Source organism: Strix aluco, chromosome 5 (assembly GCF_031877795.1).
Source record: "Strix aluco isolate bStrAlu1 chromosome 5, bStrAlu1.hap1, whole genome shotgun sequence".
Classification (NCBI taxonomy): Eukaryota; Metazoa; Chordata; class Aves; order Strigiformes; family Strigidae; genus Strix; species Strix aluco.
The window spans coordinates 43,967,737-43,993,573 of NC_133935.1; the positions used below are offsets into that span (position 1 = coordinate 43,967,737).

General features: G+C 38.1%; 1 protein-coding gene across 1 annotated transcript in view; it reads right to left on the reverse strand.

The window, feature by feature from the left end:
• Nucleotides 1-5,631: 5,631 nt before the first annotated feature.
• The window catches only part of OTOGL (otogelin like), a 102,002-nt gene continuing 81,796 nt past the window's right edge, over nucleotides 5,632-25,837 (reverse strand). The window contains exons 49-57 of the mRNA XM_074825887.1: nucleotides 24,780-24,884; nucleotides 24,649-24,689; nucleotides 23,609-23,672; nucleotides 22,472-22,650; nucleotides 18,065-18,169; nucleotides 16,301-16,420; nucleotides 13,179-13,224; nucleotides 9,181-9,260; nucleotides 5,632-6,608 (exon numbers count right to left, since the gene is read on the reverse strand). Coding sequence (XP_074681988.1) covers nucleotides 6,408-6,608; nucleotides 9,181-9,260; nucleotides 13,179-13,224; nucleotides 16,301-16,420; nucleotides 18,065-18,169; nucleotides 22,472-22,650; nucleotides 23,609-23,672; nucleotides 24,649-24,689; nucleotides 24,780-24,884 — 941 coding nt within the window. The 3' untranslated portion in view covers nucleotides 5,632-6,407. The remainder of the gene's footprint in view (nucleotides 6,609-9,180; nucleotides 9,261-13,178; nucleotides 13,225-16,300; nucleotides 16,421-18,064; nucleotides 18,170-22,471; nucleotides 22,651-23,608; nucleotides 23,673-24,648; nucleotides 24,690-24,779; nucleotides 24,885-25,837) is intronic.

The window sequence follows — 25,837 nt, forward strand, 5'->3', positions numbered from 1 at the left end:
GACCCCTCTTAAATTCACTATGAGTTGGTGTTCCTCGACTCTTTTAACATGTAATAGTTATGTCTTTGGGGCTTTATAAATAAATGTGCAAAATATGAAAGCTGCCCGCAGGAGTACAGGCTTTAACTTGCTTTGAGAAAATACTTTCCACTTGAGCATTATAGTTTCAGAGTACGTCTCTGGGAAGTGGTAGTAACAAATAAAGCAACTAGCATTAAGTACTGCATTTTCTCCTTTTAACTAGCTAGCTAGACTCTTAACAGACATTTTTTAATTCTAGGTTTTACATGAAAAGGGTTAAATCAAACTGCTTAGGAATAAAGTTGATCTCAGAAATAAAGTTGGTCTCAGAACTCCTACAGTTGCTCCCCAGTGTGACAAGAATACATTAACAGTAGGACCACTGATTTATTAATCAGTAGGACCACTGATTTATTAATCTTGTCCAGTAACTGGACAAGGACTTGACTCAGAAACTTTGGATGACATCCACCTTTGGCCAGATCTGAAGCAGTGAAACCACAGGTAAACTCAGTATAATTCCCAGTGTCCTAACCTTCCCCAAATTAACCTTTTTAATATAAAGTTAGTTTTCCACTGTGCTCTTCGAAGTTAAATCAGTTTAATAAGTTGAAAAAAATTGTCTACCAATTATTTCCAGATAACGTAATTATAGAATAAATAAAAATGAGTGCCACTAATATATATGTACCATAAAAATGAGCAACACATATTATTTACTTCATATTTTCTTAGGTGCTATCATCACATATTATTTCTGTCTTGAGATAGTATCCTGTTCTTCAGTGGGTTTTTCTTATTTTTCCTAAAACCTGTATCCAGATGAACTTTGAATAATGAAATAAAGAATACAATTTTTAATTAGAGTTTTATTTAGAACTTCTAGTAAACAAGGCAGGCTTAATCTCACTAGAAGATACCATTTCGGAGCTTTTATGTAACCCAGGTTCAAAGACAGACATAGTAAATCAAAAGCTGCTGCAATGAAACCTCTGATCTCAAACCACTGAGTCGGTCTCTCTCTCTGAGAAACACATGGAGAACGCACATGGGTATCACATGAATGCTATTTTAGCTATAAATGCCACCAGTTAGCTGCTGCCTATTCAGCTGTTTTACAAAGCAGACGCTTATTTTTTTTCCAGAGCACTTTGTAATCACCGAGCATAAAGGGAGGCTTCATTAGTGGGACAATTTTCAAGACAACAGCAGGAGCCCTCTTTTTTAACCTCATTAAATTAAGTGTGCGTGGCACATTCCACCTTAATCAAAAGAACACTCCCCAAAACATAACCACTTTCCTTTTATTCAGCATTTCTAGTGATTAACATCGTTAACTATTGGTTTTCTCCAGAATGCAACATCAGTACAGAAGCAGCTCTTCAAATTCCCTCATTCTTCATACAAAAACTACTTGTAAAAGTAGAAAGTACACGTATAAGGTGTTTTTTTTCAGACTTACCTCATTTGAGTGAGATTCTCGAATCTCTGATCTTAGGGAATCTTTTACCACTGATTTTGATAGGCATATGACTACCTAATTGGTCTATATGTAGAATTATTTTTCAAAACAGGCAAAAAAGGCAGTTCTAAAATGGTCAGTATGTGTCTGCCAAGAACTAGTCAATGAATCATTTTTGTAGTTGCTAGAGTTCATTGTTCTTCAGCTCTGGATATGCCCTTCCACCCTAAACTGCAGTGACTTGTTCGTGATAACAGATAGATAATTTTTCAAGTTTCCTTGTTCTATAGGCAGCCTGCACATTCCACTTGGCATTTAAAGAAAGGTTAGAGAAAATTTAGTACACAGTGTTACATACAGACCCTCTCAACCATACCTTTCCCAATAAAAGCCCTTTTTCTTTTGCATTAAGTGCTGAAGTCTAGCCCTCAAAAGATCTTTTTACTTTTATGTTGTGAATGCTTTTTGAAAATATATTCCCCAGAATGGTTGGGAGTGTGAAAACCAACCTAATTTAGGAAATATAGTACCAATATCCCAATGTAGCTATAAAAAATTTCTACTGATGTTCTGGCCTTCATGCTCCCACTCCATGATTGCTATATTGCGATGGCTATGTGTGACAGCTCATTTATGTTTTGTCCTCTGTACTAGAACACACACCTGTGGGATTTTTCCATAGGACATACACCCGTATATGATTGTACCAGCAGCATAACCTCAAGGTAACCTCTGGAAAAGGATTTCATGGGACAGAACTTGAAAAAATTAGTTCAAGTCAATGTTTCCCACTGCCACAGTATTCCTGATTGGTATCTACACGTTTATTTGACGGTAAGTTTTTACACAAAGGTGAACCTCTAATATTTGGAAATCAGATTTGTCCTTTAAATTCTTATGAAAGGAGAGATGGAAGAAAAAGAGTTGGAAAGAACTGTACAGAACCAATGCATAATTTAAAAAAAAAATTATCTAGGATCTGTAAACAGAGTTTATCAGCAGTGCAGAAGTTCAAGAGAAAAAAATTGAATTTATGTCTGGAAAAATGGAGTGTGGAAGAAAGAGGAAAGGAGCCACATCTGAAGCAGCAATTTGTGATGGTTTAAGCACTGTGAAGAGCACAGTGTCCATTTGTCACCCTGGAGTGTGTTCTTGTAAATGCCTCCACCTTTCAGTATATTACATGGCTTGTAACTGTGTTCAAACAGCATATTTCAGGCCTGATCCTGCTCTCAAAAGAAACTAGTGACAAAGACCTCAGTGCAAATAGCTTTTTCACCGATACACAGGTGCATGCATTAGGGAAGATCTCTGCCTGCAATGTGGAAAAGTAATAAATCATGCAAATGTATTAAGTTTTACTTTTGATTTTTACTATACAGATTTGGCTAGCTAAAAATGGGAATATTAGCTGCCTGTATAGCTATACTGTAAGTCTTGGATTTTATTAATGAAAACACACAGTAAGTGGCTTAAACCCAGTATTAAAAGCTGTGCCTTAAATTCTAGTTGTGTATTAGGGCAAGAATTGGTCTTAACAAATGACTAAATTAACAAATTAACAAATAATGCAGTGGAATTATAAAAGTCAGATACTATAAATAATATGGCCAAAGCCTTACTATTTTATAGTGTTACATATTTATATGTATTTGTATTCAGCTACAATCTCATTCTAAGTATACAGATAGATTTACATTAAACACTAAAAAAAAAAATCTTCATATATACTGCACAGTATAAGCCTTTATACTGTGGAATTCCTTTTGCAAGCACAAATCGGAGAGCAGAGCATTGGAAATGTAGGAGTGAAGGGCAGGTGCAACCAGCTACAAAAGGGGGAAATGACAGGGCACGGCAGGGCTGCAGCGCAAGGCCTGCAGTCGGTCCTGCGCATAGCTTCTCCCCAGCTCCTCGCATTTTCCGGTGGCAGTGTGGGAGTTTGAGAGAGGCAGGCATTCCCAGCCTTTCTCTTAGGGGAGTAGAAATTATTCGAGTCTTAGTTTCCCAGGGGGTAGAAGGGAGGGAACTCTGTGGATATTAAAGCTCTTTTAGTAAATAATAAACTAACTAAATCATTTTGGTATTTGACTAAATTAGGTTTGAGTTGGATCAGCTTTCCAAAGCAGCTCACAAGACGCCTGTGCAAACAGGGTTACACACAGTTTGAGGCTGGGGGTTGAGGCAGGAATGCAGAGTTGAAGAAAGATGAGGAAACCAAGACAGAACCACGAACTGCATCTACGTTTATATTTAAGTTACAGACGGAGGAAATATTTGGAGCTGAACAGTCCTGCCACACTGCAGGATCATTCAAACCTTCTATCCATTGCAAAGCCTGCAAGGGCTTGTTCACATTATATAAAACATACCATATTATGCCAATATCACCTTCATGGAAGTAATGGGGGTAGGATGGCTGTCCAGAAAATGGTTCACAAGTTTTCATAGATGTGCACTTTCTGACCACACCAAAGCAGCCTGAATTTGAAGTTTAATTGTAAAATGAAAGACAATGAAGATGTAAGATTTTGCTGTAGACTTAGGGGAGGATCCTGACACAGTTCCTACTGATTGTTACACTTAAAAAAAAAAAAATGCATAAGCGGGAAAAAGATCTTTTAATACCATTTTTCCTATTACAGGTTATCATGGAGTTAATTTTAAGCATAACTTCTTTTATAATTTCCAGATTTGTCTAAGATTTTCCATTATCATTCATCTTTAGTGGCACAGGTAAATTAATTGCATCAACACTGATTTATTCTCATTCTGCAAAATAATGTTTATTAATTTCTGTTTAATTACAAATACCTTTCCAAATCCTAGAAAAAGCACAGTTGTTTAATCAAAACACATGAAGTGTTCGGTCATTATATGGAAAAATGCTATGTTGTAGGAGCTTCCTTAAGTAATTTATCAAATGATAAATTCATGAAGAAGTTTTGGGCCAAACTCTCTTGATGCAGATATAGGATGCTTATGTCTACATTAATAAATCAAAAGGCCCTCAGGATGTATTTTTCTTTTTAAAATTGTCCTTTTAATTTGCTGTATGAGTACATAAACTTTATGGCTATGACTATGATTTAATTTCCATTTCTGGCATGCACGAAAAGTTTCTGTACACAAATTCTGACAGCAATATCAGAGAATATTTGATTCTAGGCCCTAGTATATAACACAAAATACCTGCCATACAAATCATAAAAGCATGCAAATGCTTTCTCAAAACAGCATTTATGTTGCTAGCTGATCACTATTTCTTTATAATGGTTGAATATTTTACTGATAATACAATGGATTGTTCTTTAATTTTTAAACCAAGTCACTATTTTTGAGGAGGTGGATGAGTAGGTGACAGTCTTATTAGTAAAGACAGAGTTCACTGTATATGCTATTTTTCTTTACAAGAAAACTGGATACAGCGAACATTTAAAGATTTGTCACACAAAGAAGCAAAATAGCCTTGGATTTTAAGTTTTCTTAATTTTATATTTCTTATTTTTCATTGCATAAACCAGATAATCCAACCTTTTTGTAATTAACTGACAACTTGAAATAAAACCTGTCAAAAAGTTTTCAGACTTTTAGACAAGAATTTTAATTCTGAAGCAATTTCCATGATAAGGAAAATACTGCCAACATTTAAACCAGTTTCACTCAATGAGTTTATAAAGCAAAGTAATCTAAAAACAAGCCTAAAATCGTATCTTAGTTTTTAAGATAAGATTATGTAGTATGTTTAATAAAGGGGAGAGTATATTCAGCTTAAGATGCTGAATCATGGACATTCACAGCCTGGTTGAACATGAATAGCTCACCTAAGCCCTTCAAATCATATATTTTACCTGGATTTTTTTTCCTGGACTCAAAAATTATGAATCTTAAAGTCAGTCAATAGTCCAAATCTCAAGATTTAATAAAAAAAAAAAAAAAAAATTATGTACTTTAAAATATACTGAACACAAATCTTCAAACTTGAAAACAAAGGAAGAAGCCCATTATGAATAGTTAAAATGTGCAGTATCCTCTTTTTTAATAAATATATGTACATAGAATCTTATTCTACAGCTAGTAGGCAGCAAACTTCTTGTTTGTGAAAAGTGAGAAAAGGATATAAAATAGAATTCTTCATATCAAAAAGAGCTTTTAGATATTTTTAATAAAGGCATAGAAGGTTAAACTCTTCAGCATTTGCCTAGTCATGCTTCATATTTATAATATATATAAAAATTAAATAAATGTCTAAGGTTTAAAGACATTATGATGATTCTACTATATGCTCTGGAGATTTACTAGAGGTATTTACAGACCATAGTCATGGTGTTTCTCAGTGACTTACAGTGTAAGCAGAGTCCAGTCATTGACAACAGCTTTATGGAGAAAAGACAGACTTTTCAGCAAGATAAAAAATGTTTTTGTTGAACCCACTATTTTTTTAATAAATTAACTCAGTCATTCTCAAAACCCTAATATGCTTATTTCCCATTTAAACATGGGACCAGAGATGGGTCTCAACTGGAAGTTTCTAAGGAAAAGGAAAAGAACCACTGAGAAATTCTGAACTTTGATAGGTAGCCACAATCCAAAATCTTAAAACACTGGAAGCACAGACGTTAACCAGCTTTCAACAGCTCATCAGAAAGCCACTGAGTAGAAATAAATGATGGCTAAATTATACCTTGTTCAAAAGGATTTATATTTTTCTTTGCATACATGCCAATATTTAAAAAGATTTGAAGAACAAAGAACAACATCATCTTTACTAAATTTGTGAAAAGTTACATTATAAAGCATAATTGAGGACATTTTAAATTTTTTTTCCCTGTGGAGTACTGTAGCCATCCAAGGTCAAAAAATAGAGTCTGGTGAAAGGAAACTAATTTTAATTCTTCAGATTAAATCATAGCCACAATAATGTTCAGTTCCATTGGCATGAGCAGTCTATAGGTTCTTGAATGACGTACATAATTTCAGTGCCATTTCCTGAGCAGCGTAGTGGCACAGTCAGATTACGTGTTCCGTTTTCTCGACAACATTTACAGAATCTTAAATGGCTATCAATATTGACATTGAAAATTGTTGCAGATGGGCATTTTCCATCACAAGAAGCCACATTTATCTATGAGTAAAATAAGAACTGAAATTAGACATCTCAAATTTTGTTATAAAGATATTACATGTCAAACTTCTTTGTGATTAAAACCCACTTTTACACTTGAAAAGGACTCTGGTCTTAAAAACTATTTTATCTTCTAAAATTCAATCTAAGTGTAGACACATTTTAAATAATTTTTTTAATTAAACTTTTTTTGATTGTGTAATCGTGTGTTCTGTCTTAACGTTGAGTAAAATGTTGTGCTATGGATACCAAATTTGAATCCCTAGTTTACAAATTAATAACTTCAAAACAGCATAGCTAAATTCATGTTCTTTTCATATTCACTGCTGAAAAGTTAAATTCTTCTAAGCAAAACAGAGGAAAGTCTATCCTTTTCCTTGAAGGTTTGAGAGGAAAAGCACATCAGTGCAAAAGCTTTTCACTTTGTTATTCATACTGCTTATGACTAAGGGCACACCAGTATTAGCTGTGTTATCACTGTAACAAATATATCCAAAAAGTAGATGCAGTAACAAACCAGCAAGTGCAGAGACTGGCTATAAAATTATTTGTGCTCTAGACTTCAGCAGAGGAAAGCTTTCGCTCACTATTAACATTATGTGAAGTCTTCTTAGCTGATACTCTGACAAAAAAAAAAAGATACTTTTTAATTAAAACTTAAGCAGAGTTGATATGCTGGGAAAACAAGAATGGCCATAGTAGATCTAGTTCTTTTTGTGATAGTTTTAAATCTGATTTCTTATACAAGTGAGGCATACAAAAGATGGTTTGATCCACTCCCTTTCAAAGAGCCTGTGAACAAATGGGCCGTATCCAAACAAATTAGGCCAAAAGGCTACTCTTAACAACTCTCCTGAAATTTGACAGGGGAAAGAAAACACCTTGTCCTAAGCACTAAAAATCTCATTTATTAATTAATTAAATGTAATCATACTCAGCCCTATCCAAAGTTTGACAGCATTAATCTGGCCAAAGAACACATATGTCGTTGCACAACCAGCCATAGCAGGTACCGCCATTTGATGGGGCAAAATCCTGCAATTAAATACAGTACCAAGGGTTTTGCAGTAGGGGAGCTGGAGAGGAAAGGAGGAGGAGCTAAGGATATGAATAGAGATTTTGAGGACATGAAAAATCTGGAGGTACTTCTAGGTGAAGGGTAAGGGAATCTGGACTGTGGGAAGGGTGGGCAGCCATCAGTGAAATAGGGAACAAGAAGATAGGGGGAAAAGCGTGTTGTAATACAGATTGAGGTGGGATGGGGGTAGGTCTTTTTAGAAGGTGAGTAGAGGGAGAAGGAAAGATAAAGAACCTACAATAGAAAATCATAAAAAGGAAGCCTTCATTTGTTGTGCCATTCATGGAATGTCCTGGCCAACATTCTCATTGCTCCTCTCTGAACCCTCTCTTGTTCTTCAACAATGTAGAGGGACCATAACTGCACAGAGCATCCTCAATAAACTGCACCATTGGCTTGTAAGAGGTACTAGAATCAGTTTGTTTCCACTCCCTATCTTATTCCCTAATTGTTGTAACACTTAATTAGCCTTTCTGTCTGCAGGAGAGCATTTAACAGAAGCTTTCACAGAACAAGGACAAGGTCCTTTTCAGCTAGCTTAAAAACCTATGAGGTTTGACTAAATCTTTCTTTTTGATATTCTTTGCTTTAGTCAATACCATGTCCTTGTTTTGTCATATTGCTGTCCCTTAACCTAGATTGCTGAAGTAACTGTGAAGCTGTCCACAGTCTTCTCTCCTCTTAACTATAGCAAATAACATAATTTCATCTACATATTTATACTCCCTCATGACTAACCCTTCTTCTAAAACTAAATGAATACACCACACTTACTTCTACTATTAAACTTCAGGCATGTCACAGATGACCTTCTATCAGGATGGAAATTAACCTGCTCAGCTTTCAGTCTGTGATGATATTTTGCCTCTTGCCCTATGACTGTTTAGGTTCTTCATCAGAATCTTACCAGAGGCGTTTTGGAAGTCTCAAGATACTGTGTCAATTGCTTCTCCCTGAAGTGCTACATGAGAAGCACATTTGCTGCTCGGACAAGTCCTGAGTTTTGTAGATGGGGCTACACCAAAGCTGAGAAATAAGATATCTTATGGAGACCAATAAATAAATGGGATCATGAATTTATGATACGAAGACAAGTGTTATATGGGGGAGAAGACACCCAGAGAGTAAAGGTCTTCAAAGAAGAATGCAGCAGTGTTTCCATCACAACGTAAGTGGAAGCATTTCTAATCCTTTTTTAGAGTGGGATGCTATTTAATAGTGAAGGGTTCAATGGCTTTGTTAGTTACAAGCAATTATGCTGTGTATTTTTCATTTGAAGCCAGATGTTTTTCCAGGTAGGAGGGCTCAATCTTTCAGCCACGGGAACAGCTAATTTTACTCCATTTATGAGTAGGATAACATTCCTAGGGTCAAAGGTCTGCTTTTGAGAAGATAGCAGTAGTTTTTGTTCCTTGTTGATAGCTGTAACCCACTTCCTAATACTTGATCTGATATGCCATAGCCTAGCATCGGATACAGGTCTTTTATGCTTACCGGGCTTTGACTTATACAGTCATTTTTTCTTATGGTTGTCCTGATTGTCATTTTCTGGCAAATCCTTTCTTCCTTTTTGCCTGATAAAATACAGAAAATGCATACTGAATCAATACACTTTTGTATTATGTTTTTGCTACTGAAAAAAGTGAAACTATTAAAATAATTTTAATAATTATTAATATGATTTTAAATTGTGCATATGCAAGACATATAAGCAAATAGAAAAAATATTATCTCAAGTAATATTCAATAGTATTAGAAATAATTATATTTTAATAGGAATATTGCATGTAAATAAGATTTTGATTTTGCATTTTAGAAAATTTTCAGAACTTAACATTTGAGAAGGTAAAGCAGTGAATGTGATTACAACCTTGATGATATTTTGAATGTTTAAAATTTAAACAGAACTGTATAATTTCAATATATTTTTGAAAAAGATGTTCTTAAAGGAAGTTCTGAAAGAGAGAGGTGTATATATTTGCTAAATTGGTGCCGTTTTTACCACCAGAACTGAAGCATGTAGCACTGTCAGCATATGGATCTAGGATAAGGGAAATACTACATTTTTAAGTACATTCTGGGAGATATTGATAGGAGGTTTTTTCTTCTATTTGAAAAATAAAGCTGTACAGTGCAAAGCCATTTTTAACATAATAAAAATCATAATACTGAAACAATTAAATATACACTCTTTCATGCTGCACTCTATATCAGACTGTTATTACTATCTGTGTAACAGTAGTTCTTTAGATCTCCTATTTCACTACCCATCAAAATAATCTATTAGTTTTGTTAGGCAACAATTCTGAACATCCAGCATACAAAATAATAACCACTATTCAGCAGAGTTTCTCCACCTTCAGCACATGCCTACACTGTTGGGTGTACACAAAAAGAACAACTTTTCTGTTCCACAGAAGCTTGTGAGCAGTTTTATAAGATAAATGAGTCCTGAGAAACCCACAGCTCCAGTGAGTATTTAAAAATTCGGCTGCCTGCAGAGTTCAGTTAGATTTTAATCTGTGCATTGCAGGATCAAACAAGGTTATGTTACTGAACTAGCATATCACTGTATGATCGAAGTTGTTAGCCTACAGCATCTTGGTTTTCCTTCTTCAGCAACACTTAAGAAAAAGAAGTCCTGTGATACTTCAGAAAGCACTTGCCAGCATGAATATGTGTAGACAACGCAACCTTTGTACTTCTACAAGTCATAGAGATGTATGACATTTCAGCGTATAAGGTGCTGATGTCTAATGAAAACTCTGCTGCTATACTTTTCTCTCGCCAACCTTCAACTGTCAAGAAGATCTGCATTCAGTATCAGGTGTGCTGTTTTTACTCACTCCTTAATTGAATAAGGAGTTTCTGTCACTTACCTATCCTTAAAAGCAAAGAATTATTATCATAATGCAACAGTTCTGTAACATTCTGTAATTTCTGGTGTAAAGAGTATTTATTAACATGTGATTGTAATTGTATGGTTCCCCGCCCCCACCCCAAACATTTTCATAACTTTGTAAAATGTTGTTTGAGACAAAGAAAGACAGCATAAATCCATATTTGCAAAGGTGAGACTGGGCAGTAATGCACGCTCTTGCTCTATCTATTTTAAGGCAAAAACAGTTCAGTCGTTAAATTCAGAGACCTGGGATCAGATTTAGAATCTTTTGGTACCTGTATTCAGGATGATGATATTTTTTAAAGTAGCATTTCTTATTACAATTACCCTGTACAGTAAGTTTATGTATTAAAACCAATTTCAGAACAGGAGGAAGAACCATCAGCAGTGCATATCATAAACGGATGAACCTAATTCTGACAGGTGCTGAGCAGTGAACCCTAACAAGGCTTTACAAAACCACTGATTTGGGAGGCCAACAGGGGATCAGCATCAGGCCTGGTACCATTAACTATATGGTAACATTTAACGGTGATGACAGCTATATGCGTATATCAAGCAGTGCTTACACTATTATTAAAAAAAGAAAATACATTATTAAAAGTAATACCTGGTTCACAATTAATACTATGAGTAGGCACTACTGGACTAATGGCAAAGGGTAACAGACCCAATCCAGAACCTGGCAGAATCATTAGGAATATAAGTTTCTCATGAAATAAAAACATTTTTATATAAATAACATTTCATTAATTCTTACACTGCCAACTGCAATTTTTCCTTTAGCAAAAGATGATGAACTTTCCTGTTAGTCTTCCAAATTTAGAAACTCTGCAGCTGCTTGAAGTCTCACTAAAGATGGCCTAAACTTTATTACTCTCCTGGTTAACACAAAACTGGAATGATGCTTCCTTGTAAACCAAACTTTTGCAATGAGTCTCTCTATGGCAAGGTAAGAATTAAATATATGCACTCACTTTGCATGCATTGAATCAAGCTCTTTCAGAAAGATCATTTGTTCCCATTAAACCCCCAAAGTGTTGCAAGCTCTATTTATAAGTATTCTTTTTAACTGCATCACCACAGGGCACATGCTTTTAGTTAAAAATTAAAAAAAAACCCAAAACAAACAAACAAAAATAAAAATGAAATAACATGTAATTGTATGAATTATATCTGGTTTCTTAGCAGCCACCTCAGCAAGTATTTCTGAAGTATAACGATGCCTTTCCTGAGGCCACAGAATACGGCCAAAATTATAAATCTTCCTGACCAACAGAAAAACAGTAGCCATTGGTTATTTAGACTAATTTTCTAAATAAAGCCAACCTAATTGGGGGAGGTTAGTTAAATATTTTTCAACATAGTTTATCTCATTAGAGGAAGAATATTGATTAGTAAGATTTTAGCACAATTCTGGTGTGTTACTTTTCTATGCCGATTCTCATTCCAAAAAAAAGTATTCTGTTGTATTAAAATAGCTTTTATTTTCTATGTTTTGGATACAATAGAACAATAATACTTGCAGTTCACTTTCAAAGCTTTGCATAACTTGAAAACTTAAGTATTTTTCTGTATTTGATAAATATGACTATTTCCCCTTATATTGCCAAATTATTTACAATGCATTGCACTTCAGAATTCTATTAGGAAGTGTGCACAATATATGGTTATAAGTCTGTGACTTCCTATTTTATATTATTAAGTAAAGGTTTGTCTAAAAAAACTCCAAATACTCATTTGCTTTTATATTTTAATTCTAATGCTGAACACAAAAAAGGCCAGAAAAGAGAGGGAGGATTTTCTGTGGCATTCAACAAGTTCTTGCTCTACACAATTGTTTTTACGCAACAGTGTTTTATTTTTATGTATACATAATTATATACCTTGATAATAAAACCTTTGCTAGTCAAAACTGCAGAAAAAATCAGTTTGTTCTCAACTGACTTTTAAAGTTGCATAAATTACGAAACCTTTATGTAAGCTTGCATCACAATTCATCATATTTTAAAGTTACACACTCAGAAAATGTGAATGTATTCCCAGATATTAAAAAGTCAATTTTATATACGGGTTGCTACCATCACTATTACTATAACTTTTCCTCATTTGGAATTTTAAAAAAAATAATAATTCCAGTATTTTGGCCCTAGAAAATACATACTAATGATACAGAATACATTGGTAAGTTTGGAGTCATACTTCAAAACGTCATCAAATTAGGAATCAATTTTAGAGGGGGAAATCCTTATCTTTTATAGTGAAAATCATACAGACAATATTTTAGAGTCAGCTTAACAATACAGAGAATATTTTCATTATTTTAATCAAGATAAATTTTCATTTTCCACAGGTTATATTTGGAGAGATTTGGTTATACTCCAGAACAATAATGTTAAAAATCACCAAGTCAGCAGCCAAATGAAGCAAGACCTTTTAATAGGAGTAGTTAGGTAACTATAACAATTTTATGTGAGTTGTGAGGGGACTGCATGCTTTTTGCTTCTTTATGTCCCAGCAACTGAGGTTAAAAAACAAGCCCTCCAAAACCAAAGCCAAACTAGCACATGTTGCAGCCTTCGTCACTTACAGGTCTTGCAGCAGCCATCATTATACGTCTGCACAATTCCTCCATTCTAGGAAAATAAAAGGACAATATATCAAAAAAGACTGTGCTCAATACAAAGGTGAATTGTATCTAAGACATTCCATGTTTTAAAGATGTCCAACTAATAAAAAATAGTGTCTCTGAAACTAAGAGAATTACACAGATAGTGCAAAGCATTTGACACTGTCCCGCATGACATCCTTGTCTCTAAAGTGGAGAGACATGGATTTGACAGATGGACCACTCGGTGGATAAGGAATTGGCTGGATGGTTGTGCTCAAAGAGTTGAGGTCAACAGCTCGATGTCCGAGTGGAGAGCAGTGACAAGTGGTGTTCCTCAGGGGTCTGTATTGGGACCAACGTTGTTTAACATCTTTGTTCGCGACATGGACAGTGGGATTGACTGCACCCTCAGCAAGTTTGCCGACAACACCAAGCTGTGTGGTGCGGTCGACACGCTGGAGGGCAGGGATGCCATCCAGAGGGGCCTGGACAGGCTTGAGAGGTGGGCCCATGCAAACCTCATGAAGTTCAACAAGGCCAAGTGCAAGGTCCTGCACATGGGTCGAGGCAATTCCAAACACAAATACAGGCTGGGTGTTGAGTGGATTGAGAGCAGCCCTGTGGAGAAGTACTTGGGGATATTGGGTGACAAGAAGCTCAACATGTCCCAACAATGTGCATTTGGAGCCCAGAAGGCCAACTGTATCCTGGGCTGCATCAAAAGAAGTGTGAGCAGCAGGTTGAGGGAGGTGATTCTCCCCCTCTACTCTTCTCTCATGAGATCCCACCTGGAGTACTGTGTTCAGCTCTGGGGCTGTTAGGACATAAGAAGGACATAGACCTGTTTGAGCGGGTCCACAGGAGGGCCATGAAGATGATGAGGGATCTGGAGCACCTCCCCTGTGAAGAGAGGCTGAGAGAGTTGGGGTTGTTCAGCCTGGAGAAGAGAAGGCTCCAGGGAGACCTTATAGCTGACTTCCAGTATCTAAAAGGAGCCTACAGGAAAGCTGGAGAGGAACTTTTTACAAGGGCATGTAGTGATAGGATGAGGGGTAATGGCTTTAAACTGAAAGAGGGTAGATTTAGATTAGATGTAAGGAATAAATTGTTTACTATGAGGATGGTGAGGCACTGGAACAGGTTGCCTAGAGAAGTTGTGGATGCCCCCTCCCTGGAAGTGTCCAAGGCCAGATTGGACAGGGCTTTGAGCAACCTGGTCTAGTGGAAGGTGTCCCTGCCCATGGCAGGGGGGTTGGAAATAGATGATCTGTAAGGTCCCTTCTAACCCAAACCATTCTATGATTCTATGATATGCATCAGCTGAAGGTTTGGTTCACAAATTCTTTACAGCCTTTGACACTGGAAATGAACTCATCACTGCTTATCTCATCTGATCTAGTCTCCTTTGAATAAGCCACTTAGTTTCTATAAGCATCTTTTTATATCGTCCACTACCATCTATTTCCCCACCACTGAGATTTATTAGGATAGTTTAAAAAATTCATGATTGCAACTTTGCTGATGATGTAAAAGGATTTACACTGATCATATGCCAAGGAGAAAATTAGTATCTAATAATTAGCTCTTTACAACATTAAATATATATATATTAACTTTTGAAAGAGAACATTAACTGCAGAATTTCAGAACCATTGGTGTGTTGAATTCTTTTTCTCAATTACAGTCTTTGATATTGATTTACACTAAAGTTGTTTACTAGCTAGAAAGTAAAAACGTATGAAAGTGATAAAAATGTCCTTTTGAAATTAAAAGAGAGCATGAGAGGGAGACAGAGAGAAAGGCTCTCAGAATCTGTCAGAATGGGTGCAAAGAAGAAACATGCACCCGCAATTTTAGTGCATATCCTAGAACTGCCTATCAAGCAGAGAATTGAAGACAAATAGCACTCCTACAATAACAACAGACAAAATACATTTTTAAGCTTCCATATTTTCATGCTAGCATGCATTTTTTATCTCATTACTGAAATTACTGAACAAGTTGATCAAGAACTTCTTAAATGAGCCCTTAAATTCACCCTCTTAAATCCATATTCATAAATTATCCTTAGGGGCCTGTCAGAAGAGCTTTCTCAGCTACTGGTTCAAGTCTACACTCAGCATCTCTGACAAACAGGTCAGACTGATACAGGAGGTTAATTTTCGGGTGCCATTCTTTAAAATCTTAACCATTATTACTAAGGAAAGATCATAATAGATGGTGACAAAAGGATTCCAAGGAAGAAACTCAAGCATAAAGTCAAAGTAGAATAGGCATTAATTTTAGATAGAATGCCTTCTTCAGGATTGGAAGAAATAAGGACTTTTTTAAAAAAATGCAATGGATAAGTAGGACTTGTGCTAAATTTATAATCTGTAGTCAAGGCAGCAATGTTACCCTCTCTACATGTATATTTATTTTATTATTATTTGTAGCTTATATTAAATATGGTGTACTGCAAGTGCAAGAATTATAAGAAATATTATAAAGTTAGAGAAGTATTAAATTAGAAATTAAATTGTGAACAAATATGTAATGTACATGAAGCATCCACATTCTTCAGTTCATATGGATATGCCACATTTACATTGTTAGATATATTATGTAGGTAGATACCCTTTCATGTATGATAGATATTTTTTCTTATGTTTTACAAAGTTTAGTTTAAGAGATAAAGTTTATATATACTCTGTCATCTTTCTAATCTTTACACAACGTAAGGAATTTTTAATATAGCCCACTTTTATATGCAGCATTTCTGAATTGCTTGATCCAATTTATTTAGTGTATGTGTACTATAAACTTGGCAAAGTGTTACTCCAAACTAGAGACATAGTGATTAGCACTTTATATAGTGGTATGTCAAGTATGAATCCAATTCCACAATATTTTAAAAGCAGTCATCATTAAGACCGAAAACGAATTTTCATGCTCCTCACAGATACTTTGTCAGCCAAAAAGCAAACAGTAAATTGCTTGGTTACATGTTTTTACTTACCACTTTTTTAATTTAAAAAAAGTGAATGAGGCATGCATGTGCTGTCAAGTGTAAGCCAAACTCCAGATCAGTTATTGTCACTTACCTCACCCAAAGTACAAACCTTTGTACACTCAGTGTCATTAAAAGGGGGGCAGACAACACTTGATCCCAGTATGATAGCCCCCGCAGCAGTCTTTGCACACTGGTAGTTGGTGCAGTTGGAGCTCCAGGTGCTTCCTTCCTGGATTTATAAAACAAAGCCATTGTCAGAAAAGACAAAACATTTCAGCTTTATCTCCCACCTCAAATGTCTGTAAAAGTGGTGCCCTCATGCTGTAGCACCTACTGGAGTGGAAAGTTGCAGACCACCCATAGGTGGCAAAGTGGAAGACCATCCTCTAACCACCAATGGCTACTCCTCCCTGGAGCCATGGCTCTACTCTCCAGCATGTTGCTCAGCATGGGTGTCCTAGTGCAGAAATGAAGGGCTCTGTGCCAGAAAAAAAGTCAGATAGTTTCTTTTGCTCTGAAAGCAATGGGAAGCATGAACCAAGTCATGGCCACATCTAAATTTCCTTGTATGTGGATGATGAAACACACCATCAGAATCCTGAACCCCAGTTTCAGTTTGCACACTTCCTTTCTGTAGAAACCAGAATGTGGAGAAGAGTGGCCCTAGGAAGAGGGGAACATAGGAGCCCTGATGTGGACTCAGAAGCTCCCAACCCATCTAAATCACAGTATGTGACTTAGAGTTACAATTTGAACCCTACCCTGCACTTAGAGCACAACCAGCCTTAAGTAAATGATGACATTTACATATCTTTGTAGAAAATATTACAACCAATAAAAAGAAATAAGGTATTCACTGTGAGAGATGAGAGTGTTTGAGTCACGGGGTGGGATGTGAGAGACGAGAAACCAGGCCTGTGAGAAGCTAAGAAAAACAGCCTGAGAAAGCAAAAGTTGAGGCTGATCGAAGAAATTCCTCAAACGCTTGCAGGACAAACTATGAGTCACAGGGTGGATAGTGTGGAGGTCGAAGCTGATAAGGCTGCCCGAATAACACAAGAGGCAGCTGGAGGAGGGAGCCTTGTGGAGACAGGACGGTTCTGCTCTGGGGCACCTGGCCAAATTTCAAGGGCCATCTGTCTGGTGAATGACCTTTGCTTCATTATCCACGAAATACATATTAAAGTTAACACCCCTCAATATGCTAACGAAGGCTAACATGATCATGATAATTACATCATCCCATGAAACACCTTACCCCTCCCTGTACATGGGATACGTAGGTATGTGGGTCAACCTAGGGGACAGACCCAAGGAAAGTGTGCATAAATCAAGGAGGGGGAAAAGAAAGGGGGGGACTGGAGAGTGCAGTGAAACAAAGAAGACGGATGCAAGCGAAAAAGATGGATGCCTCCTGGAACCCTCGCTGGCAGGATCAACGCAGAAACCCAGACCTATTCCCTCTATCTCCCTCTTTTCCCTTTTCCATTAAGAAATGCAAGGCATATTGTATTGCTTGCCACAACTTGCTATATACTTAGCCAATTATCGTGTGTTCAGTTAGTACATTGTGGGTAGTTAATAAATGTTTGGACTTGGAGACGTGTTGTCCACTCCGTTGGGGATTTGCAAATCTGAGTCACTTGTCTCCCTCGCCTGAGTGGGACATGACATCCACCTAGTGTGAAAAGGCAGGTCTTTAAATAAACACATTTTTTTCCTATCATATACCATAAATAGTCCCTAAGTGCGTAACCAGCAGAAAGGAGGTATGAAAGAAGACTCACAGCATGAGTTAACTAAGAAGTGACTGTCAGAGACCTGTTTATCATATCATTATAGTTATTTTGTATCCCTGTCCAGGGGCACTTACCTCATACACAATTAGTGTTCCATTCTCAGTATGAAAAGAGCAGGACACATTTTGACAGGTACCACAACAAGTATGATGACTGGAGGAAGGAATATATATTTGATGCTGGAAAGAAAGAAAAGCAAAAAAAAAAAAAAAAAGGCATTTTAAAAATATATAATATATTAAAATTCATTGATTTCTGAAACTGAAAATACCAAGAAAAACAATATACAGGTGGATGGGTGGATATCTTTATGTATGCTACTTCCTGGACACAAAAGATGTGGGAGGTGCACCCAGGTGGAGGGACTCCTCTGCTTAGTGACAGTGCTCTGGGAGGAGGTGAGCAGGTTGAGTAGTATCAGGGAGCGCGAGAGAGAATACGCACCCTGCCTTCCCTGAGACAGGCCAAACAGGCAGACAGAACACATGATATGGAGGATTCCACATCCTCTCTGTGCCTGGCTGAACACAGTGACTTAAGGAATAGGGGGTAATGGCTACAAGTTCCTGCCTGGCACAGCAGGCACATCTCCTCTGTGACTGCCCCACCTTCCCAGGTGCCCTTGCATAATAGGTATGACACTCTGCAAGTGGAACTGAACAGTAACAAGGACAATGGTTCATCTAGATTGGATGTGTCACCAAGGTTAAGTCAGCCTGCATCAAAACTGCTTCCATAAAGAAAAAAAGATGGATCACTGTCATAGGAGGCTCCCTTCTGAAGGGAATGTAAGGCCCAATATGCAGACCAGGCCCACTTCTTAGGGAAGTCTGCTGCCTTCCTTGGGCCCAAGTTAAAGATGTGAAAATTTCCTAACCTGATACGGCCCTCAGATTATTATCCATTATTGAATTTTCAGATAGGCAACGATGAAATTGCAACAAGAAGTCCAACGGCATTCAAGAGAGACTTTGGGGCTTTGGGATGACTGGTTAAGGGATCTGGAGCACAAGTAGTGTTCGCCTCTATCCTTCCAGTTGCAGACAATACTGAGGGAAGAAACAGGAAGAGCCAGCAGATCAATACCTGGCTCAGAGCCTGGTGTCACCAACAGAATTTTGAGTGTTTTACTCATGGGTCAGTCTACACAACACCAGGCCTGCTGGTGACAGAAGGGGTACACCTGCCTCAAAGGGGGAAAAGGATCTTTGCACAGGAGTTAGCATGGCTCACTGAAAGAGCTTTAAAGTAGATTTGAAGGGGAAAAAGGATAAAACCAGGCTTGCTAGAGATAAGCCTGGGGACGGCACGCCAATGTTTGAGGTATGGTGTGCTAGTGAGGTCCTTTGATCTGCCATCTCAGTGGAGGTGGGGGATGGAGATCTGCATGGCAGCAAAAATACAAGGGTATTGATGTGTTAGAAACTATGGAAGAGCCTGAGAATGGTCACATAGGAATTAGGGCTTCTCCCCCCAAAAAGGTAGCAGGATCAGTAACCCAACTGAAGTGCACCTACACCAATGCACACAGCATGGGCAACAAACAGGAGGAGCTGGAAGTCATTGTGCAGCGGGAAAACTGTGATATAGTTGCCATCACAAAAACGTGGTGGGATGAATTGCACAACTGGAGTGCTGCAATGGCTGGTTATAAACCTTCAGAAGGCACAGGCAAGGAAGGAGAGGCAGTGGCGTAGCCCTGTATGTCAGGGAGTGTTTTGATTGTCTAGAGCTTAATGATGGTGACTATAGGGTTGAATGTTTACATGTAAGAATCAGGGGAAGGCCAACAAAGTAGATATCATGGTAGGAGTCTGTTATAGACCACCCAAGCAGAATTAAGAGGCAGATGAAATATTCTATAAGCAGCTGAGAGAAGTCTCACAGTTGCTAGCCCTTGTTCTCATGGGGCACTTCAACTTACCAGATGTCTGCTGGAAATACCATACAGCAGAGAGGAAACAGTTTATGAGGTTCCTGGAGTGTGTGGAAGATAACTTCCTGACACAGCTGGTGAGTGAACCAACTAGGGAAGGTGCTCTGCTGGACCTGTTGTTTGCAAACACAGAAGGACTTGTGGGTCATATGATGGTTGGAGTCTGTCTTGGGCATAGCAATCATAGAATGATAGTTTTCGATTCTTGGAGAAGTAAGGAGGGGGGTCAGCAGAACTGCTACCTTGGACTTCTGGAGGGCAGACTTTGACCTATTTAGGAGACTGGTTGACAGAGTACCTTGGGAGACAGTCCTGAAGGGCAAAAAAGTAGAGGAAGGCTGGACATTCTTCAAGAAGGAAATCTTAAAGGCACAGGAGCAGGCTGTCCCCATGTGCCGAAAGACGAGCCAGTGGGGAAGAAGAACAGCCTTGCTGAAAAGAGAGATTTGTCTGGAACTAAGGAAAAAATAGGAGGGTTTATGAGATTTGGAAGAAGGGGCAGGCAACTCAGGAGGACTATGAGGATGTAGTGAGGTTATGCAGGGAGAAGATTAGAAGGGCCAAAACCCAGCTAGAACTTAATCTGGCTACTGCCATAAAAGACAATAAAAAATGTTTCTATAAATACATTAGCAACAAAAGGAGGGCACTAAGGAGAATCTCCATCCTTTATTGGATGTGGGGGGAAGCATAGTGACCAAGGACAGGGAAAAGGTTGAGGTACTTAATGCCTTCTTTGCCTCAGTCTTTAATAGTAAGACCAGTTGTTCCCCAGGTATGCATCCCCCTGAGCTAGAAGACGGGGATGGGGAGCAGAATGTAGCCACCATAATCCAAGGAGAAAAGGTTAGTGATCTGCTACACCACTTAGACACACATAAGTCTATGGGGCTGGATGGGATCCACCCAAGGGTACTGAAGGAGCTGGCAGAAGTGCTCACCAAGCCACTTTCTATGATTTATCAGCAGTCCTGGCTAACTGGGGAGGTCCCAGTTGACTGGAAGTTAGCAAATGTGATGCCCATCTACAGGAAGGGCTGGAAGGAGGATCTGGGGAACTACAGGCCTGTCAGTCTGACCTCAGTTCCGGGGAAGGTTATGGAGCACATCTTGAGTGCCATCATACGGAACATACAGGACAACCAGGTGATCGGGCCCAGTCAGCATAGATTTATGAAAGGCAGGTCCTGCTTGACTGACCTCATCTCCTTCTGTGACAAGGTGACATGCTTAGTGGATGAGGGAAAGGTTGTGGATGTTGTCTAGATGTTGTCTACCTAGACTTTAGTAAAGCCTTTGACACCATTTCCCACAGCATTCTCCTGGAGAGATTGGCTGCTCATGGCTTGAACGAGTGTACTCTTCACTGGGTAAAAAAATGGCTGGATGTCCAGCCCCAAAGAGTTGTGGTGAATGGAATTAAATCCAGTTGGTGACCGGTCACAAGTGGTGTTCCCCAGGGCTCCGTACTGAGCCCAGTTTTGTTTAATATCTTTATCAATGATCTGGACAAGGGGATTGAGTGCACCCTCAGTAAGTTTGCAGATGACACCAAGTTGGGTGGGAGTGTTGATCTGCTTGAGGGTAGGGAGGCTCTGCAGAGGGATATGGACAGACTGGATCAATGGATTGAGGCCAACTGTATGAGGTTCAGCAAGGCTGAGTGCTGGGACCTGCACTTGGGTCACAACAACCCCATGCAACACTCCAGGCTTGGGGAAGAGTGGCTGGAAAGCTGCCCGTTGGAACAGGACCTGCGGGTGTTGGTTGACAGACGGCTGAATATGAGCCATCAGTGTGCCCAGGTGGCCAAGAAGGCCAATAGCATCCTGGCTTGTATCAGACATAGTGTGTCCAGCAGGACTAGGGAAGTGATTGTCTCCCTGTACTCAGTACTGGTGATGCCACACCTTGAATACTGTGCTTAGTTTTGGGCCTCTCACTACAAGAAAGACATTGAAGTGCTGGAGCACAACCAAAGAAGGGGAACAGAGCTGGTGAAGGGTTCCTCTTGTGAGGAGCGGCTGAGGGAATAAGAGTTTAGCCTGGAGAAAAGGAGGCTGAGGGGAAACCTTATCACTTTCTACAACTACCCGAAAGGAGGTTGTAGCGAGGTGGGTGTTGGTCTCTTCTCCTAAGTAACAAGAGATAGGACAAGAGGAAATGGCCTCATGTTGCACCAGGGGAGGTTTAGATTGGACATTAGCAAAAATTTCTTCACCAGAAGGGTTGTCAGGCACTGGAACAGGCTGCCCGGGGAAGTGGTTAAGTCACCATCCCTGGAGGTATTTAAAAGACTTGTAGATGTGGCGCTTAGGGACATGGTTTAGTGGTGGACTTGGCAGTGTTAGGTGAATGGTTGGACTTGATCTTAAAGATCTTTTCCAACCTAAATGATTCTGTGATTCTAAGATACGCATCACTGTTAAGTTCTCAAGTTCTTGCTGAGCAAACAGGACTATCAAAAGTCTTCACCTTGGCTTTTATCCTAATGGTGTAGTTGTGCTCATAAATTGCATCATTCCTGTATTTTAAGAATACTCACAGCTTCACATTGCTGGGAACAGTTCACCATTGTAAAATGTATGGCATTGTATCCTGTGTTCAGATCTTTGTCTTGTAAACACTGTACAGTGTAACAAAGGTCTCCATCCAAGTACTGAATCACTGACTGTCCAGGATTCAGTACTGTGACCTCCTGGAAGATGCACACATCATCCTTCTCTAACACCAAAAGAAAGAAATGTTACCAGAGGGGGGAAAAACTAAATCATCAAGCAAATTAACAGAACCATTGTGAAGTCCTATGCTCTGCAATAGTATTGTGACTTTTAGACTTGATTGGTTTGTGGTTTTAATTACCAAAGAAGGGTGGGAGGAGGTATAATTCAGCTTAAGAAAATGCTACAAAATCCAAAACTGCCTAAAATTGATAGTGTTCCTACTATGGAAGTAAAAAAAAAATTATCTGTTCTTATTTTTAAAGAGTTCTAGTATTTAACATAGCTAAGTACACTATAAGAATTATTCTGCACATCACAAAATGTAGCCTTTCTGTCAATTAAGCTAGTATGTCTACAATTACCTGTGGGACAGTAATATGCTCAAGCTGTACTGTAAATGTGCGCTTTGCTCCCGGAGACAGTCTAGCCTGGGCTGCAGTCAAGATTACAGCATACCTCAAGCACCCCTGTGCACAGTAGAGCTGAAATCTAGTCTACACAGGGTAGCTGAGTGAGAGAAAGGAGCAGAGGTCTGATCTTAAGACTGGGTACCTACTCTCATGCTGGCTGGACAGGTCTATTGTTCTGGTGTGAGATGTTGTTTCATTTGTGCTCAACAGTGGACTAGGAGCAGAGTCACACCGCTCACATTCAGCTAAGGTTCACAACGTGCTTCCTATTTGCCTCTCACCAGAGAGACCATACCTGACTCTGAAAGGATGGGCAGTTTAACAACACTCCTACACCCCACCAGAACAGACACAAAATGGATGGGTTAGCAGACAAAGCATCATATTTAGAAAAGAGAACATAATTGCATAACTAGATAGACACCCATAAAATCAAGAAAAAAAGAGTGTTTATGTATGAGAAGGTTATTATGGTCCTATTTCTGCTTTCTTTGCATGTCCTTTTTACTAAAAACTAAAACAAAACAGCTAGGAATATGAAAAAGTTACCACAAATGTAGTGAATGCATCCACAAGCACTGGAAACACTACTATCTATTTTTTTAACTTCTCCCTGAGTATGAAAAGATAAAAGAGTTTGCAAAGTCATGCACAATTAAATGTGGTGCTAAACAGACAATTTTTCTCTAACAGTATAAAATATTACTTTCATCACTTCCACCCTTGCTTTCATAAAAGAGAATAATTGCAATGTACTCAAGAAACAGTAGCACGTTCAGAGTTATTCAATGTATTTATCTCTAAACAGGAGCAAAGCACTTCATTTTCTCTAGGAATGCATATGAATAGCAGAGTCGCTAAACAGCAATTTTTTCTGACAAAGTTATTTCAGTAATAAACATATTAGCAAATGACTGCCTTCTGTGAATTTTTTTCCAAAAGATAGGTGAAAGCTATTCAAATTTGTAACTCCTGTTTAGACTTTACATTATGCAATCTTCACATAAGGGGAAGAGAAAGACAAACATTTGATAGGGAAAATATCTCTGTCACTATAGTAATAATGGGACTTTGAACATTCACTCGTAATTATTTTCCAGATCACAGTCCTATTATGAGAAAGTATGTGAGGAGCAAAATATTTATGACTTCTCATATGAGCTAAATTCAATAATGTTAAAACATTTTAATCAAAAGCATAAATGATTAACAAAATAGCACATTTCTGCAGATGATACATATGATCATAAAGCTCATTCCTTGTTAATTATTAAAAAACAATTGGGAATTATTTATATGGAAAACCTTCCCAGCATATTGTTTTGAGTCAACATTGAACAGACTAATATTACAGTTGCTTTTCTTCTTTTGACATCTTAAAACACACAGTGAAATTTCCCAAGGAATAGTTGACAACACTGTGCAGACACTTGATGGAGTGACATGCTTGAGCTGGGGACTGGGAGGCAGTCCCAGCCTGTTCCTGTTCAGGCTCATCACCCTTTACAACTAATTGAAATGAGGAATGGAAAGGGAGGAGTAAGAGGGCTGAACGCCACTAATAAGAATATCTAAAGGATGGTGCTCACCAATTTACAGGTCAGCATAGTAGCGTTTTCACAGCTACATTCTGAGAAGAGAACAAGAAAATCATATTAGTCAGTTACCTAATTGTTACCTTTTGTTCACAGCAGTGACTAAGGAAGAAAACAATAATTACCACAGTGCCATTCTGGACAACACTGCCCAGGTATTTTTTCCTTCACGATTGTCATGTCATCTGTGCAATTCATAGGAGGCTCAGAACAAAGATTTTCATCACAAACTAAATGGAGGGAAAAGACATGTATGAGAATTTACTCAAATTTCCTTTCAATTTTCCAGCTTATATTTCTCTTGATAAACTATTTTTAAAATAATGACATTTTAAATAATTTTTTATTGTGTTTCTTAAGCATCTGAATTATATTTGGAACTGGAAAATAAGCAAAGATTGTCAAAAGTGCCTGTAGTTGCCTTAGAACATGATTAAATTTTCAGAAAATATCACACAGGAATCCTTTAATATTCTTCCTACTTCACTTAAGCTGATAACCCGTACCAAAGACAACTGAAATCACAGCTTTTGGAAAACATTTTTTTTTTTCTCTCAGCTACAAATGTGCTATAAAGCACATTTCTGTAAGATAACAGAGAGCAACTGCCTTCCTGGGATGACTCTAGTAAGAAAATACCTGCCTGTCTTATCAGACATGGCTTATTTGGACTCTGAAAGAAGACCACATACTAAGATCTAACTTTCTGCCTGCCACAATTTGGCAAAAACAGTGCCAAACACCTTTGCAGAAACTTTCACCTGGATGCAAGCGCTAGGAAAAGGAAAAGACCAAAATATGGAACCACCTGAAGTAAAAATTACTAAGCTCCAAACTTACTGGAAGACAATTTAATTAATTACCCAAAGACTGCCATAGGGCAAGAGTTAATCTAAATTAAGCAGTTACATTTATATACATTAATTAGGAACATATAGCACAATTTCTGTGTTTTATGAGGCTACAAAAGAGACTACATTATAGTGCAAATATTTTTCTTCTGGCTGCTCATTGTTTGAATAATAGCCAATCCAGCAGTATTTGAAACCCTTGGCCTACTCCTTCCCTAAAAGCTAAAAGTGCAAAGAAACTGCCTAAACACTAATGAATGGTGCAACAGAGGAACAACAACATGGAACCTGCTTTCTAACATGTTTTAGTACATGAACCATTGTATATTTAT